The following is a 13,232-nucleotide window of genomic DNA, read 5'->3' as shown; positions in this document are numbered from 1 at the left end:
AAAAAAAAATAAATAAATGTAATCTGCTTTGGTTGTGACCACAGAAAGGTGGTAGATCAAATCCCCTTCCCTTTCTGATATACTGTGATGCTGTTCTGGGGCCCACAGCGGGTCCTATAATTTTAAATGGATGTCAGTATTGAAGCTGAAATAGTTGTGGTCTCAGTTGAATAGTTTTTCCTGTATGTTTATGGTCCAGAGAAATTCTCTTTTGGGGTTTGTAACTTGATGCTATGCCACTTGCATGGGGGATGTTCTTGTACAGTGTCCACATCCCGTGTGACGAGGAGAGTGTCAGGCGGTAGCTGCTTGATGTTTTTAACTTGTTTGGAAAATCCAGGGCTCACCTGATCACTAGGTGGGTGGAGGGGGTGGAAGTTCAGAGTAGAGAGTTGCACGGGGACAGAAATCTTACCCATCCCCGCCCGTCCCTGCTGGAATCTTACCCGTCCCCACCCATCCCCACTGGAATCTTACCCGTCCCCACCCATCCCCGCAAAAATTTAAACCATCCCAACCCGTCCCCGTAAGAATTTAACCCATCCCCACCCATCCCCGTAAGAATTTAAAAGTACATAAAAGAAAGTTCCAGTCAGCTCCCTCAGTCTCTTTCTGGATTTGAGCCACAGCACTGTAGGCAAGGAAGGAATGGAAGTTGGAACTTGGAACACTCTGGTGTGCACATGTAAGATTTGTCTCTGATCCATTGGCAGTGGGTGCTGAGAGGCCGCCACATGCACGCGCCAGTAGGTCAGGTGACATCTGATTCTCGTGCCTGTGTCAGAGCTGAGGTCTGTGCACCAGCCTGGGAGCAAAGAGGATTAATTGTATCATAGTAAGTGACAGCAAATAGACCTGAACGGTCCATCCACTCTGCCCAATAGTCACACTCATTATCAATTCACTGCCAATGGATCAGAGTGTGATATTATATACTTGATTATGGTCTTTCTTTCGTGTTTCTGGAACAAAGACCACAGAAGTCTATCTGGCCCCATCCTTATGTTCCAACTGCTGGAGTTGCCATCGAAGCCCACTCCAGCCTATTCATGTTCTCATTTGTGGGACACAGACCGTAAAAGTCTGTCCAGCACTGTCCTCATGTTCCAGCCACTGAAGTTGCTGTCTAAGCCCTTTCCAGCCCATCCTACACCAGATTGCCATGTATGAGACACAGACCATACAAGTCTGCCAGGTATCAGCCCTAGTTCATCACAGCCAGAGTCGCCATCTAAGCGTCACTTGACACATCCACACACATGCAGCCATTTAAGGTTAGCTTTTATATAACTTCCATTTTCTAATTAGAGATCCTCTGTGTTCATCCCACGCCTTTTTGAATTCCGTCATCATTTGTGACTCTACCACCTCCTTAATGGAAGACTTTCCACATTTATGCTGTTAAAGCAAGGAAGAAGAGGAGGAGGAGGAGACAGCACTCAAATAAATTGGTATTCGGTAGATGAGAGGCTGGTGCAGGTGCAGCTTACACGTCCACGGGAAGCCCACAGAACTGGTTCCATCCCCGCGGGAACCCCGCAGGAACTGCCTCCGTCCCCGCGGGAACCCCGCAGAACTGCTTCCATCCCCGTGGGGACGGAAGCCGTGCAGCTCTCTAGTTCAGAGGGGCTGCTCAAGGCCCTGCATGAGCTACATTGAAAGTTTTGGGTAGAGATGCTGGTGCCTCTCACCATAGTGTGCTACGCTGGAGGGGGTAGGGGAGATGCTGGATATCTGAGAGTGTGTGTGTGTGGGAATAGGGAAGGCTGGATACTTGGAGGGGGTAGGGAAAGGGAGGTGCTGGATTCCTGAGTGTGTGTGTGGGGAGGGGGATAGGGTAGGGGAGAGGGTAGGGGAGATGCTGAATTCCTGAGGAGGGGAGGGAAGGCTGGAGGGGGGTAGGGAAGGAGAGATGCTGGATACCTGGGAGAGTGTGTGTGTGTGTGTGTGGAAATAGGGAAGGCTGAATACTTGGAAGGGGTAGGGGAGATGTTGGATTCCTGAGGGGAGTGGGGAAGGGGAGAGGAAATGGTGGTTATCTGAATGGGGTGGGGAAGGAGAGAGGCTGGAGTGTTGGAGGGGTGAACACTTGTGGGTACGTTAAGGGTGATGTGGACATTGGGGAAGAGGGTAGGGAAGGGGAGATGGTGACAAGAAAAGGAAGAGCCTTGAGCTGCCCTGAGGAGGTGCTCAGCCAAAGGTTTAGCTAGGGTGTCGGATATTATTGGGCTGGCTCCAAAAAAATCTGTAGTATCTTGTAAGAAGCGGTTTGAACTTTCTATTAAGGGCTTGCGGATCCCTTCTATCAGTCCCCCTATAATCCATCTGCCAGGTTTGCATGTCTTGGGTAACATGGAGAACCTGGAAGTAGAGGGCTGAGTTTTCCAGCTGCAACTTTAGCAGCTTGCCAGTATTTCTTCATGTATTGAGCCTCCTTTGACTATGAACTGAATTGTGGAATTGCTAAGTCTTCTTAATTGAGAGACTTAGCAATTCTGTAATTTGATTGGAGGTGTAGCCTAAATGGTTAGGGCAGGGATATAAGAACTGGTTCAAATCCCACTGCAGTGGCTTGTGATCGTGGGCAAGTCACTTAACCCTCCATAGCCTCAAGTATAAACTTACACTGTGAACCCTGCAGGGACAGGGAAATACCTGAATGTAACTTATCTTGAGCTACTGTTGAAAAGGTGTGAACTAAATAGTTATTCTTGTTTGGCCAAAAATGGCCCCCAGTGTTTTAGGCTTCTTCATGTAAGTGGGAGATACATTCCTCAATAAATGTCCTTCATACAGTAAGATGTTGCATGCTTTAAACCAGCATTTTATTTAGTAACTAGTAAAACATGCCTGTTTCAGGCGCAAATGAAACGGGCGCTAGCAAGGTTTTCCTCCTGAACCCCCCTGCTCACCCCTTCGGCGTTGTGAAGGCACTGACCGCCATTGTTGCGGACCTCGTCAACGCACGCCAATGCCACCTTCAATGTTCTGAGTCGTTGGTTGTGAAGCCACTGATGCCATTGCTCCGCCCTCGACGCCATCACGTTTGACGCGAGGGCGGGGCCCCAACACAGTGATTTCGGTGGCTTCACCACCACGAACCCTTCGAACCGGAAGGAAGTGCCCGGAGGAACTGACAGTGACGTTAGTGTCCTCAGAACGTTGAGGGTGAGTTTGATTATATAGGATTTGTTATAAGTAATCTGGTACTGAAAACAGAACATCTACACAACTAGAATAATAAGCAGCAAAACATTTTCCAAGAGATGGGTGGGAAGGGGGTGGGGGGCACAACCCTGTTTTGGACCTGCCAGTGGTGTGGTCCTGTTTACTGGAGAGGATACGAGTTACATAAAAAGTTCTTGCATGACACTGCTGAGCAAAGCTGCCAAGCTACACAGCAGTCATGTATGAAGGGATTAAAAGATCCGTTTAACAACACCACGAGAGGTTGCTCACCTGATGGACCATGCACTTAAGAAAAAGACACAATCTGAAAAGCCAGCGGAGAAACAAACAGAGCAGTCACTTAACCCTCCATTGCCCCAGGTACAAATAAGTACCTAAGCCGCATTGAGCCTGCCATGAGTGGGAAAGCGCGGGGTACCAATTAAATAAAAAAAAATCTGACACGAGAAAAACATCCAGGGCCAGTGAGCAGACGAGGATTCTTCACCAGCAGAATTGCTATGGCCTGAAATACTCTGGAGCCCCCACCTCCCAGAATCCTCTGCAGTCTGAGTCAATGTTGCCAGGGCTGCGGGTTTCCCGCCCAATTGGGCTCCTTTCCGCGACCCGCTGCGGCTTTTTCACACCGCGTGCGGGTTGCGGGATTTTGGGTGGCTTTTTCTTGCCCGCCGTGGTTTTTTCCTACAGCCGTCGGCCGCGGGTTGGCTCACTTTTCCCGCAGCCAGTGGGGGCGGGCTTAATTATGTCATTTGTATGCAAATGACCTCATTAATATTTATTAATGATGTCATTCATATGCAAATTGGCTTTGGGGCTGGTTTTGGGCGTGAACAATTTTTTTCCATCTGGCAACACTGAAATATTCCAAGTTCAATAAGAAGTGAAGAAAGGCCTGAAGCATTGGCCACAAAACCCAGATGCAAGCTTGAAGGCTTGTTGAACTTATTAGAAGGGTGTAACTGGAATGTATCTGCTATTCTTTTTGAAGTATTTGTTTAGGTTACAATAATGAGGCCTTACTCTGTGCAAAATAGTGAACCACATACCACAAAGTACAATCACAGCTACTTAGTCACACGTATCAGCCTTCACCTAGTCTAGGAATAAAAAAACACAACTTCAGCAGTAATTAGCATATAGTCAGTCATAGCAGGATGCCAATATGATGTCAAGACGGAACAAAAACATGAATCCTATGGAGAAAAAGAAAAACAACATGGATTGGAAGAAAGATATGAACTACAGTTCTCCTGGGCAGACCGCAGGTGTCATTTTAATCTTCATCTAAGTTATATATCTGTTGATGGACCGTACAGGTCTTTGTCTGCCATCATTTACTATGTTACTATGTGTTGTCTCTGTTGCTGTATTGCCAAGGTCTTGCTGATAAAAAGAGACACTTCTGGTTTTAAAGTTAATGATTACACAGAATAAAGTTTTGTACATTATTGTGCCTTTGGTGCGGTTGTATCATCTGGACTGGGATACTGGTCCCAGGGACTAAGATCCCTGAATTGTGCCAGGGCGATTGCATTGGGGGAAGGGGAGATTCCACTTACCCTGTGTTATGTTTTGCAGAGCAGTTAATGACCCCTCCAACAGGGGTTCCTAGACGTTCTAATTCCCAATGTCGACCTCTATGGACATAGACCTTCCTTCCCCTTCTGCAATGAGGAAGGATCATCCATATTTTTGGTCTTCCCACAACACAAAACATTAGGGTCAATATTCTAAACAATTTAAATGGGCTCCTGCCTGGTTAAATCACTTGTGTGGGACCATCCCCTGATATTCATCTGTACTTAACCGGTTTGTGTTGCTGGATATCGGCCCTGACCATTAGACTCAAAGCCAGCTATTTTGTGGTCAGAGAACATAAGTAGCTGGGCAGACGTATACGGTCTGTGCCCTGAAGAGGACAGGTACAAATCAAGGTAGGGTATACACAAAAAGTAGCACATATGAGTTGTCTTGTTGGGCAGACTGGATGGACCATGCAGGTCTTTTTCTGCCGTCATCTACTATGTTACTATAGGGGCTCATTTTCAAAGCACTTAGCCTTCCAAAGTTCCATAGGTTTCTATGGAACTTTGGAAGGCTAAGTGCTTTGAAAATGTGCCTCCAAGTTACTGGGTCAGACCAATGGTCCATCTAGCTCAGTATCCTGTTTTCCAAACAATGGCCAAGCCAGGTCACAAGTACCTGGCAGAAACCCAAATTGTGGCAACACTCCATACTACCAATCCCAGGGCAAGTAGTTGCTTCCAATGTCTCTCAATATCAGACTATGGACTTTTCCTCCAGGAATTTGTCCAAACCTTTTTAAAACCCAGATACGCTGCTCAGTATGCTGCTGTGGCTAAGAAAGCAAATAGAATGTTAGGCATTATTAGGAAAGGAATGGAAAACAAAAATGAGGATGTTATAATGCCTTTGTATCGCTCCATGGTGCGACCACACCTCGAATATTGTGTTCAATTCTGGTCGCCGTATCTCAAAAAAGATATAGTGGAATTAGAAAAGGTGCAGAGAAGGGCGACGAAAATGATAAAGGGGATGAGACGACTTCCCTATGAGGAAAGGCTAAAGCGGCTAGGGCTCTTCAGCTTGGAGAAAAGACGGCTGAGGTCTATAAAATAATGAGTGGAGTTGAACGGGTAGATGTGAAGCATCTGTTCACGCTTTCCAAAAATACTAGGACTAGGGGGCATGCGATGAAGCTACAATGCGCTAAATTTAAAACGAATCGGAGAAATTTTTTCTTCACTCAATGTGTAATTAAATTCTGGAATGCCAGAGAATGTGGTAAAGGCGGTTAGCTTAGCGGAGTTTTAAAAAGGTTTGGGCGGCTTCCTGAAGGAAAAGTCCATAGACCGTTATTAAATGGACTTGGGGAAAATCCACTATTTCTGGGATAAACAGTATAAAATGTTTTGTACCTTTTTTGGATCTTGCCAGGTATTTGTGATCTGGATTGGCCACTGTTGGAAACAGGATGCTGGGCTCGATGGACCTTTGGTCTTTCCCAGTATGGCAATACTTTGTACGCTAACCGCTGTTACCACATCCTCTGGCAAAGAGTTCCAGAGCTTAACTATTCGCTGAGTGAAAAAATATTTCCTCCTATTTGTTTTAAAAGTATTTCCATGTACCTTGTGTGTCCCCTCGTCTTTGTACTTTTGGAATGAGTAAAAAATTGATTTACTTCTACTCATTCTACACCACTCAGGATTTGGTAGACCTCAATCATATCTCCCCTCATCCGTCTCTTTTCCAAGCTGAAAAGTCGACACCTTTAAGAGCTGATATTCAGCGGCACCAACCGCCTAAGTTAACTGGATAACTTGAACCACATAAAACTCAGACCTATCTTTATCTGGTTTCGCTTAAATGGTTTAAGGGATTGCTGGGCGTGTCAAACATTCAATGCCAATGCCCAGACCTGGCTTGGCATCTGGGCATAAAAACGCTGACCGCTGCCATCTGAATATTTATCCCTTTATGGCTTCTGGGGCAGAGTCAACAAAAGCATATACAGAAAACCTGGGTTTAATTCTTGATCTAGGCAGGGCCGCCGAGAGGGGGGTGGCAGGGAGGTGATCTGCCGCTTTTACACAGAGGTGAGGTGCTGCCGATTTGAATGCAGGGGGCCCGGTGGCGGATGGAGGAGGGCTGTCGCTGGGGGTGGGCGGGTGGAGACTGGGGACTGCGGCACCAGCGACCTGAGAGCAGGAGAGGGAGGCGACTGGGTGGGGCGGTGGCGGGAGGCCCCGGCTCCTGCTCAGTCTCTTGGTGGCCCTGGATCTAGGCGTCAGTTTCTTCCTTGGACCAACAGGCACCGAGATGCTATAGTCAGGGTCCAGGAAGAAAGAGGACATGCCAGTCATTGCACAACAGGGACCTCTACTGGCCACATCAGGGGACACACCCACCTGGAATATACAGAACTAGAGTTAGGATTAAAAATGGGGGGGGGGGGGGGGCACCAAAAGGAAACTGTGGAACAATGAACAGTTAATTACGGTGCTCCTGTGCAGACTGTCATCAGATTCCATCACCTCTTTCCACGCAGAAATTTCAATTATGGCCAGAAAAGAGAACAGCTAAACAGTGAGTTTTGGGCTATAAATAAATACAGAGCTTCCGCCCCAAGCATTTCAGAACGATTGGTGGTGCTAAACATTGCGCAAATTCGTTTGCACCACCCAACTGAGCTGGAAAGTAGAAAAGAATGACTAAATTGCAGGAGAGGGACTCCTGCTGCCCCTGTCTGGCGGTGGCTGAGCACTGCACAGCTCGGTGCAGCTCACGTGATGCCCCAGACTGACATGGCTGCGATGCGGCTCTGCGGCTTCCCCAGGACGAGCTGGTTCCTGCTGCTGCTGTTACTGGGTGTCGGCCGGTCAGAGTCGGGGGCTACAACCAGCAGCACATCCGTCATTCTGGACCCGGTGTCCGGCCAGCTCCGGGTCACCTCGGGCACGCAAGCGGGAGCTGTAGCCTGGGCCAACTTCACCGACCAGATCCAGAAGACCGGGTAAGAGGAAGGAGAAAGCTCAGCTGGCCAGCTGTTTGGAAGCCTTAGAGAGGAAAGCTCGTATATGATGGGGGGTGGGGGGTCCGAGCAGCGGATCGGAAAGAGAGGAGATCTGAGGGAGGGGGAGAAAGGCCGAACACTGGATCGGGAGGGGAGGCTGGGCAATGAGAGGGAAGAGAAAAAGCCAAAACATACATAGTAAATGACGGCAGATAAAGACCTGAACGGTCCATCCAGTCTGCCCAAAAAGATAAACTGATTTTACTTGGTAGTTGATACTTTAGACCCGAGTTTGATTTGTTCTTTCTCAGGGCACAGACCATAGAAGTCTGCCCAGCACTGTTCTTGTACAAAGTTCTGAAGCTAACATCGAAGCCCCTTAAAATTTACACTCCAGCCCAACCTTATCTATTCAGTCACGATCAGGGCATAGACTGTAGAAGTTTGCCTACACGGGTTTCACTTCCCAATTACCAGCAGGGCTGCCGAGAGACTAGTACAGGCCAGGGGCAAGGCCGCCCCCCCACCCCCCTGAGGTCGCCACCACTCCCCTCCCTCCGTCTGCCACCGGGCCGGGCCCCCTGCATTGAAATCACAGCGCCTCTCACCTCCGTGTGAATGCGCTGCATGCAGCAGGGCAGCACAGCAGCAGATCGCCTCCCTACGGCCCTCCTTCCCTCCTTGTGTCCTGCCCTCGTGGAAGTTACGTCAGACGAGGGCGGGACACAGGGAGGGAAGGAGGCCCGAAGGGAGGCGATCTGCTGCCTGCAGCGCTTTCACACGGCGGTGAGAGGCGCTGTGATTTTAATGCAGGGGTCCTGGCCCGGTGGCAGACGGTCGATGACGGAGGGCGGGTGGGACTGCGGTGCCGGGCACCCCTTGGAGGCCCGGACCCGGGGAATTTTGTCCCTCCTGCCCCCCCCCCCTCAGCGGCTATGATTACCAGCATTGCCACCTAGTCTCTGCTAAGATTCCATAGATCCATTCCTTCTAAACAGGATTCCTTTGTGTTTATCCCATGCACGTTTGAATTCCTTTACCGTTTTCATCTCCACCACCTCCCGTGGGAGGGTATTCCAAGTATCCACCACTCTCTCCGTGAAAAAATACTTCCTGACATTACTCCTGAGTCTGCCCCCCTTCAACCTCAATTCATGTCCTCTAGTTCTACCGCCTTCCCGTCTCCGGAAAAGGTTCGTTTGCAGATTAATACCTTTCAAATATTTGCACATATGTTTCTCCTTTCCTCCAAGGTATACATGTTCAGGTCAGCAAGTCTCTCCTCGTACGGTTTGCAACGCAAATCCCATACCATTTTTGTAGCTTTTCTTTGCACCGCGTCCAGTCTTTTTACATCTTTAGCAAGATACGGCCTGCAAAACTGAACACAATACTCCAAGTGGGGCATCAACCCCTCCTTTCGTCTGCTGGTTATGCTCCTCGCTCTATTGCATAGGAAAGAGGGGTGATCGGGTATTGAGAGGGAAAGGAGGGGAGGATCCCCATCATTGGAATCTGAAGGAGGAGATTGCTGGGTATGAAGAGGGAAAAAGGAGGAGCTGTGACATTTGTGTGAGATGTGGATAGGATGGAAGAGTTGGGCATCAATTTGAAAGGAATTGTAGGTTGCCAGTGAGAGGGAGTACAGGCAAGGCACAGCGCTTGGTTTAGTCTCTCTGGTAATGTAACATTACATAACAGTCAGTAAGTAACTGCAGAAGACCATCCGCAGTATCGCATCAAAGGAGAGAACCTTTTTTTAAATTCCGTTTCCGCATACAGTTCAAACTCCTCTTATTGACCTATAAGTGCATTCACTCTGCAGCTCCTCAGAACCTCTCCACTCTCATCTCTCCGTACATTCCTCATGGGGAACTCCGTTCACTGGGTAAATCTCTCTTATCTGCACCCTTCTCCTCCACCGCTAACTCCAGACTCCGTTCCTTTTATCTTGCTGCACCATATGCCTGGAATAGACTTCCTGAGCCGGTACATCAAGCTCCATCTCTGGCCATCTTCAAATCTAAGCTAAAAGCCCACCTTTTTGATGCTGCTTTTAACTCCTAACCCTTATTCACTAGTTCAGAACCCTTATTTTATCATCCTCACTTTAATATTCCCTTTTCTCTTGTTTGTCCTGTTTGTCTGTCCTAATTAGATCGTAAGCTTGTTCCATCTAGATGGGGGTCAGTTTTCAAAGGGGTTATGCGTCTAACTTTGGGAATTAAAGCCTCCTCTTTGAAAAGTGACGGGGGGGGGGGGGGCAGGGAAACCATTTTCGGCACCTAACCTCGATCGGATTCACTAAGGCTTTTTTTCCCCAATGGGAGGAAAAAAGTTTAATAAATCGGGCCTTTAAGTTGCTGAAATTCAAGCAAATGAGTTGCGGGTCTACATTTGGAACACTTTTTGTCCCGCCCTTTTCTGGTACTTTTTCGGATTCCTTGTTTCAATATTTCAAAATATATTGTTAGTCCGATAAAAAAAAAGGTATCAGCTTCTTTTCTTTGTTTTTGTTTACATCAATTTATTACCTTTAAAAGTGGACTAACATGGCTACCACACCATGTTAGTCCACTTTTAAGTGGAGGAGTGGCCTAGTGGTTAGGGTGGTAGACTTTGGTCCTGGGGAACTGAGGAACTGAGTTTGATTCCCACTTCAGGCACAGGCAGCTCCTTGTGACTCTGGGCAAGTCACTTAACCCTCCATTGCCCCACGTAAGCCACATTGAGCCTGCCATGAGTGGGAAAGCGCGGGGTACAAATGTAACAAAAATAAAATAGATACTATTGGAGATTCTACATGGAATGTTGCTACTGTTGGAGATTCTACATGGAATGTTGCTATTCCACTAGCAACATTCCAATGTAGAAGGCTGCGCAGGCTTCTGTTTCTGTGAGTCTGACGTCCTGCACATACGTGCAGGACGTCAGACTCACAGAAGCAGAAGCCTGCGCGGCCACATTGGTGATCTGAAAGGGCTGACTTCTACATGGAATGTTGCTAGTGGAATAGCAACATTCCATGTAGAATCTCAAATAGTAGCAACAGTGGAGGAGTGGCCTAGTGGTTAGGGTGGTGAACTTTGGTCCTGGGGAACTGAGGAACTGAGTTCGATTCCCACTTCAGGCACAGGCAGCTCCTTGTGACTCTGGGCAAGTCACTTAACCCTCCATTGCCCCACGTAAGCCGCATTGAGCCTGCCATGAGTGGGAAAGCGCGGGGTACAAATGTAACAAAAATAAAATAGATACTATTGGAGATTCTACATGGAATGTTGCTACTATTGGAGATTCTACATGGAATGTTGCTATTCCACTAGCAACATTCCATGTAGAAGCCTGCTTGGCCACATTGGTGATCTGAAAGGGCTGACTTCTACATGGAATGTTGCTAGTGGAATAGCAACATTCCATGTAGAATCTCAAATAGTAGCAACAGTGGAGGAGTGGCCTAGTGGTTAGGGTGGTGGACTTTGGTCCTGAGGAACTGAGTTTGATTCCCACTTCAGGCACAGGCAGCTCCTTGTGATTCTGGGCAAGTCACTTAACCCTCCATTGCCCCACGTAAGCTGCATTGAGCCTGCCATGAGTGGGAAAGCGCAGGGTACAAATGTAACAAAAAAATAAAATTATTTGACTAAAACATGTCCCTCCGAAATCCGCTCCTGTATTTCTCTTATCCTTCTTTATCATCTGGGGTCTTCAGATCCTGCTGTGTTTGTTTGTTATTCCCTTTACATGTGTTGAAAGTAGCAGACTCCTGAATTTCAGGGAAGTACAGAACAATCAGGGGATCAGCTGACTGCCAGGACCTTGTGTTCCTCGTGTTGTTTATCTCTGTGGTTTGTTCTTCCTTTTCTTAGACATCTTTTTCCATCCTTGAAAGGAGAAGGTGGAAACAAAAAAGAAATTAGTGTTTTAAAGCAAACTTCTCTGTTTTGTTTTCAGACAGAAAACTGTTTCTCATTTTGTTCTGCTCTAGCCTTCTGTGTGTTTTTCTCTTTATTGGGTTTGGTTTCTCTATAAATCAGGGGCGTAGCCAGACACCCAATTTTGGGTGGGCAGAAGAACTCCACCTTGTCCCACAAGTGATTTGGCCTCTCCCTTTCTCTCCTGCATGCCATATGGTTTCTCAAACATCCCCCCTCCCCTGCATACCTTTTAAATAGCAGATTTTCACCGGCAGGGCAGCGAGCAGCAACTAATACACACTGCTGATGTTGACCCTACAGCCAGGGCCGTGCCTAGGGTCTCTGGCGCCCCCCTGCAGACCATCAGTTGGCGCCCCCCTGCAGACTATCAGTTGGCGTGTGCCCCCCCCCCCCCCCGGACCTGCCTGGCTCTGAGGCACGTGAAGAGCTGGGCGGTGCCAAAAAGCCAAGCGCTGCTCCCCCAAGCTGCCGTCTGGGGCGCGATGGAGGAAATGGCTGGGTTTGGCCTGAGCCTCCTCCGCTCCATCCCGATTCCCCAGCGCTTTAAATTTACCTCTCTCCGCCTCCGGCTCCGACGTCTGCGCAGCGTCAGTGAAAGCGCTGCCTGTCTTACGTCTCTCCACCAGCCTTCCCTTCGCTCGTTCGTTCCCTCTGTGTCCCGCCTTCTTCTGATGTCATTTCCTTGAGGGCGGGACACAGAGGGAACGAACGAGCGAAGGGAAGGCTGGTGGAGAGACGTCAGACAGGCAGCGCTTTCACTGACGCTGCGCAGACGTTGGAGGCGGAGCGAGGTAAATTTAAAGCGCGGGGAATCGGGGATGGAGCGGAGGAGTAAGGTTGTTTTTTTTTTTTTTAAATACAGCTCGAAGGCGTGGCGCCCTTGAAGGCAGGCGCCCCCTTGTGGCGCTTACCGCGCTTACTGTGTTGGCACGGCCCTGCCTACAGCCTTCTCTCTGATGCAACGTCCTGTTTCTGCATAAGCTGTGGGGCCAATGCGGGCAGTATGTATCAGTCGCTGCTCACTGCAGGCGAAAATCTGCTATTTACAAGATAAGCAGGAGGGACAGTTGTTGGGAGTTTTCGGCTGGTGGGGCTTGGGGATCCCTGCCAGCCACATCATAGGTATACTGCTACTGGGTGGGCCTGAGCCCACTGGGGCCCACCCTTGGCTACGCCACTGCTATACATGAGGTAATTAAATTCGCCGATGACACAAAATTATTCAGGGTCGTCAAGTCGCAGGAGGAATGTGAACGATTACAGGAGGACCTTGCGAGACTGGGAGAATGGGCGTGCAAGTGGCAGATGAAGTTCAATGTTGACAAGTGCAAAGTGATGCATGTGGGTAAGAGGAACCCGAATTATAGCTACGTCTTGCAAGGTTCCGCGTTAGGAGTTACGGATCAAGAAAGGGATCTGGGTGTCGTCGTCGATGATACGCTGAAACCTTCTGCTCAGTGTGCTGCTGCGGCTAGGAAAGCGAATAGAATGTTGGGTGTTATTAGGAAGGGTATGGAGTCCAGGTGTGCGGATGTTATAATGCCGTTGTATCGCTCCATGGTGCGACCGCA

General features: G+C 48.5%; 1 protein-coding gene across 1 annotated transcript in view; it reads left to right on the top strand.

The window, feature by feature from the left end:
• Nucleotides 1-7,465: 7,465 nt before the first annotated feature.
• Nucleotides 7,466-13,232, top strand: part of PLBD2 (phospholipase B domain containing 2) — a 59,020-nt gene continuing 53,253 nt past the window's right edge. The window contains exon 1 of the mRNA XM_030218835.1: nt 7,466-7,726. Within this exon, the coding sequence (XP_030074695.1) occupies nt 7,503-7,726 (224 nt within the window). The 5' untranslated portion in view covers nt 7,466-7,502. The remainder of the gene's footprint in view (nt 7,727-13,232) is intronic.

Source organism: Microcaecilia unicolor, chromosome 11 (genome assembly GCF_901765095.1).
Source record: "Microcaecilia unicolor chromosome 11, aMicUni1.1, whole genome shotgun sequence".
In the NCBI taxonomy this organism is placed as follows: Eukaryota; Metazoa; Chordata; class Amphibia; order Gymnophiona; family Siphonopidae; genus Microcaecilia; species Microcaecilia unicolor.
This window is presented reverse-complemented; position numbering and strand designations above follow the sequence as displayed.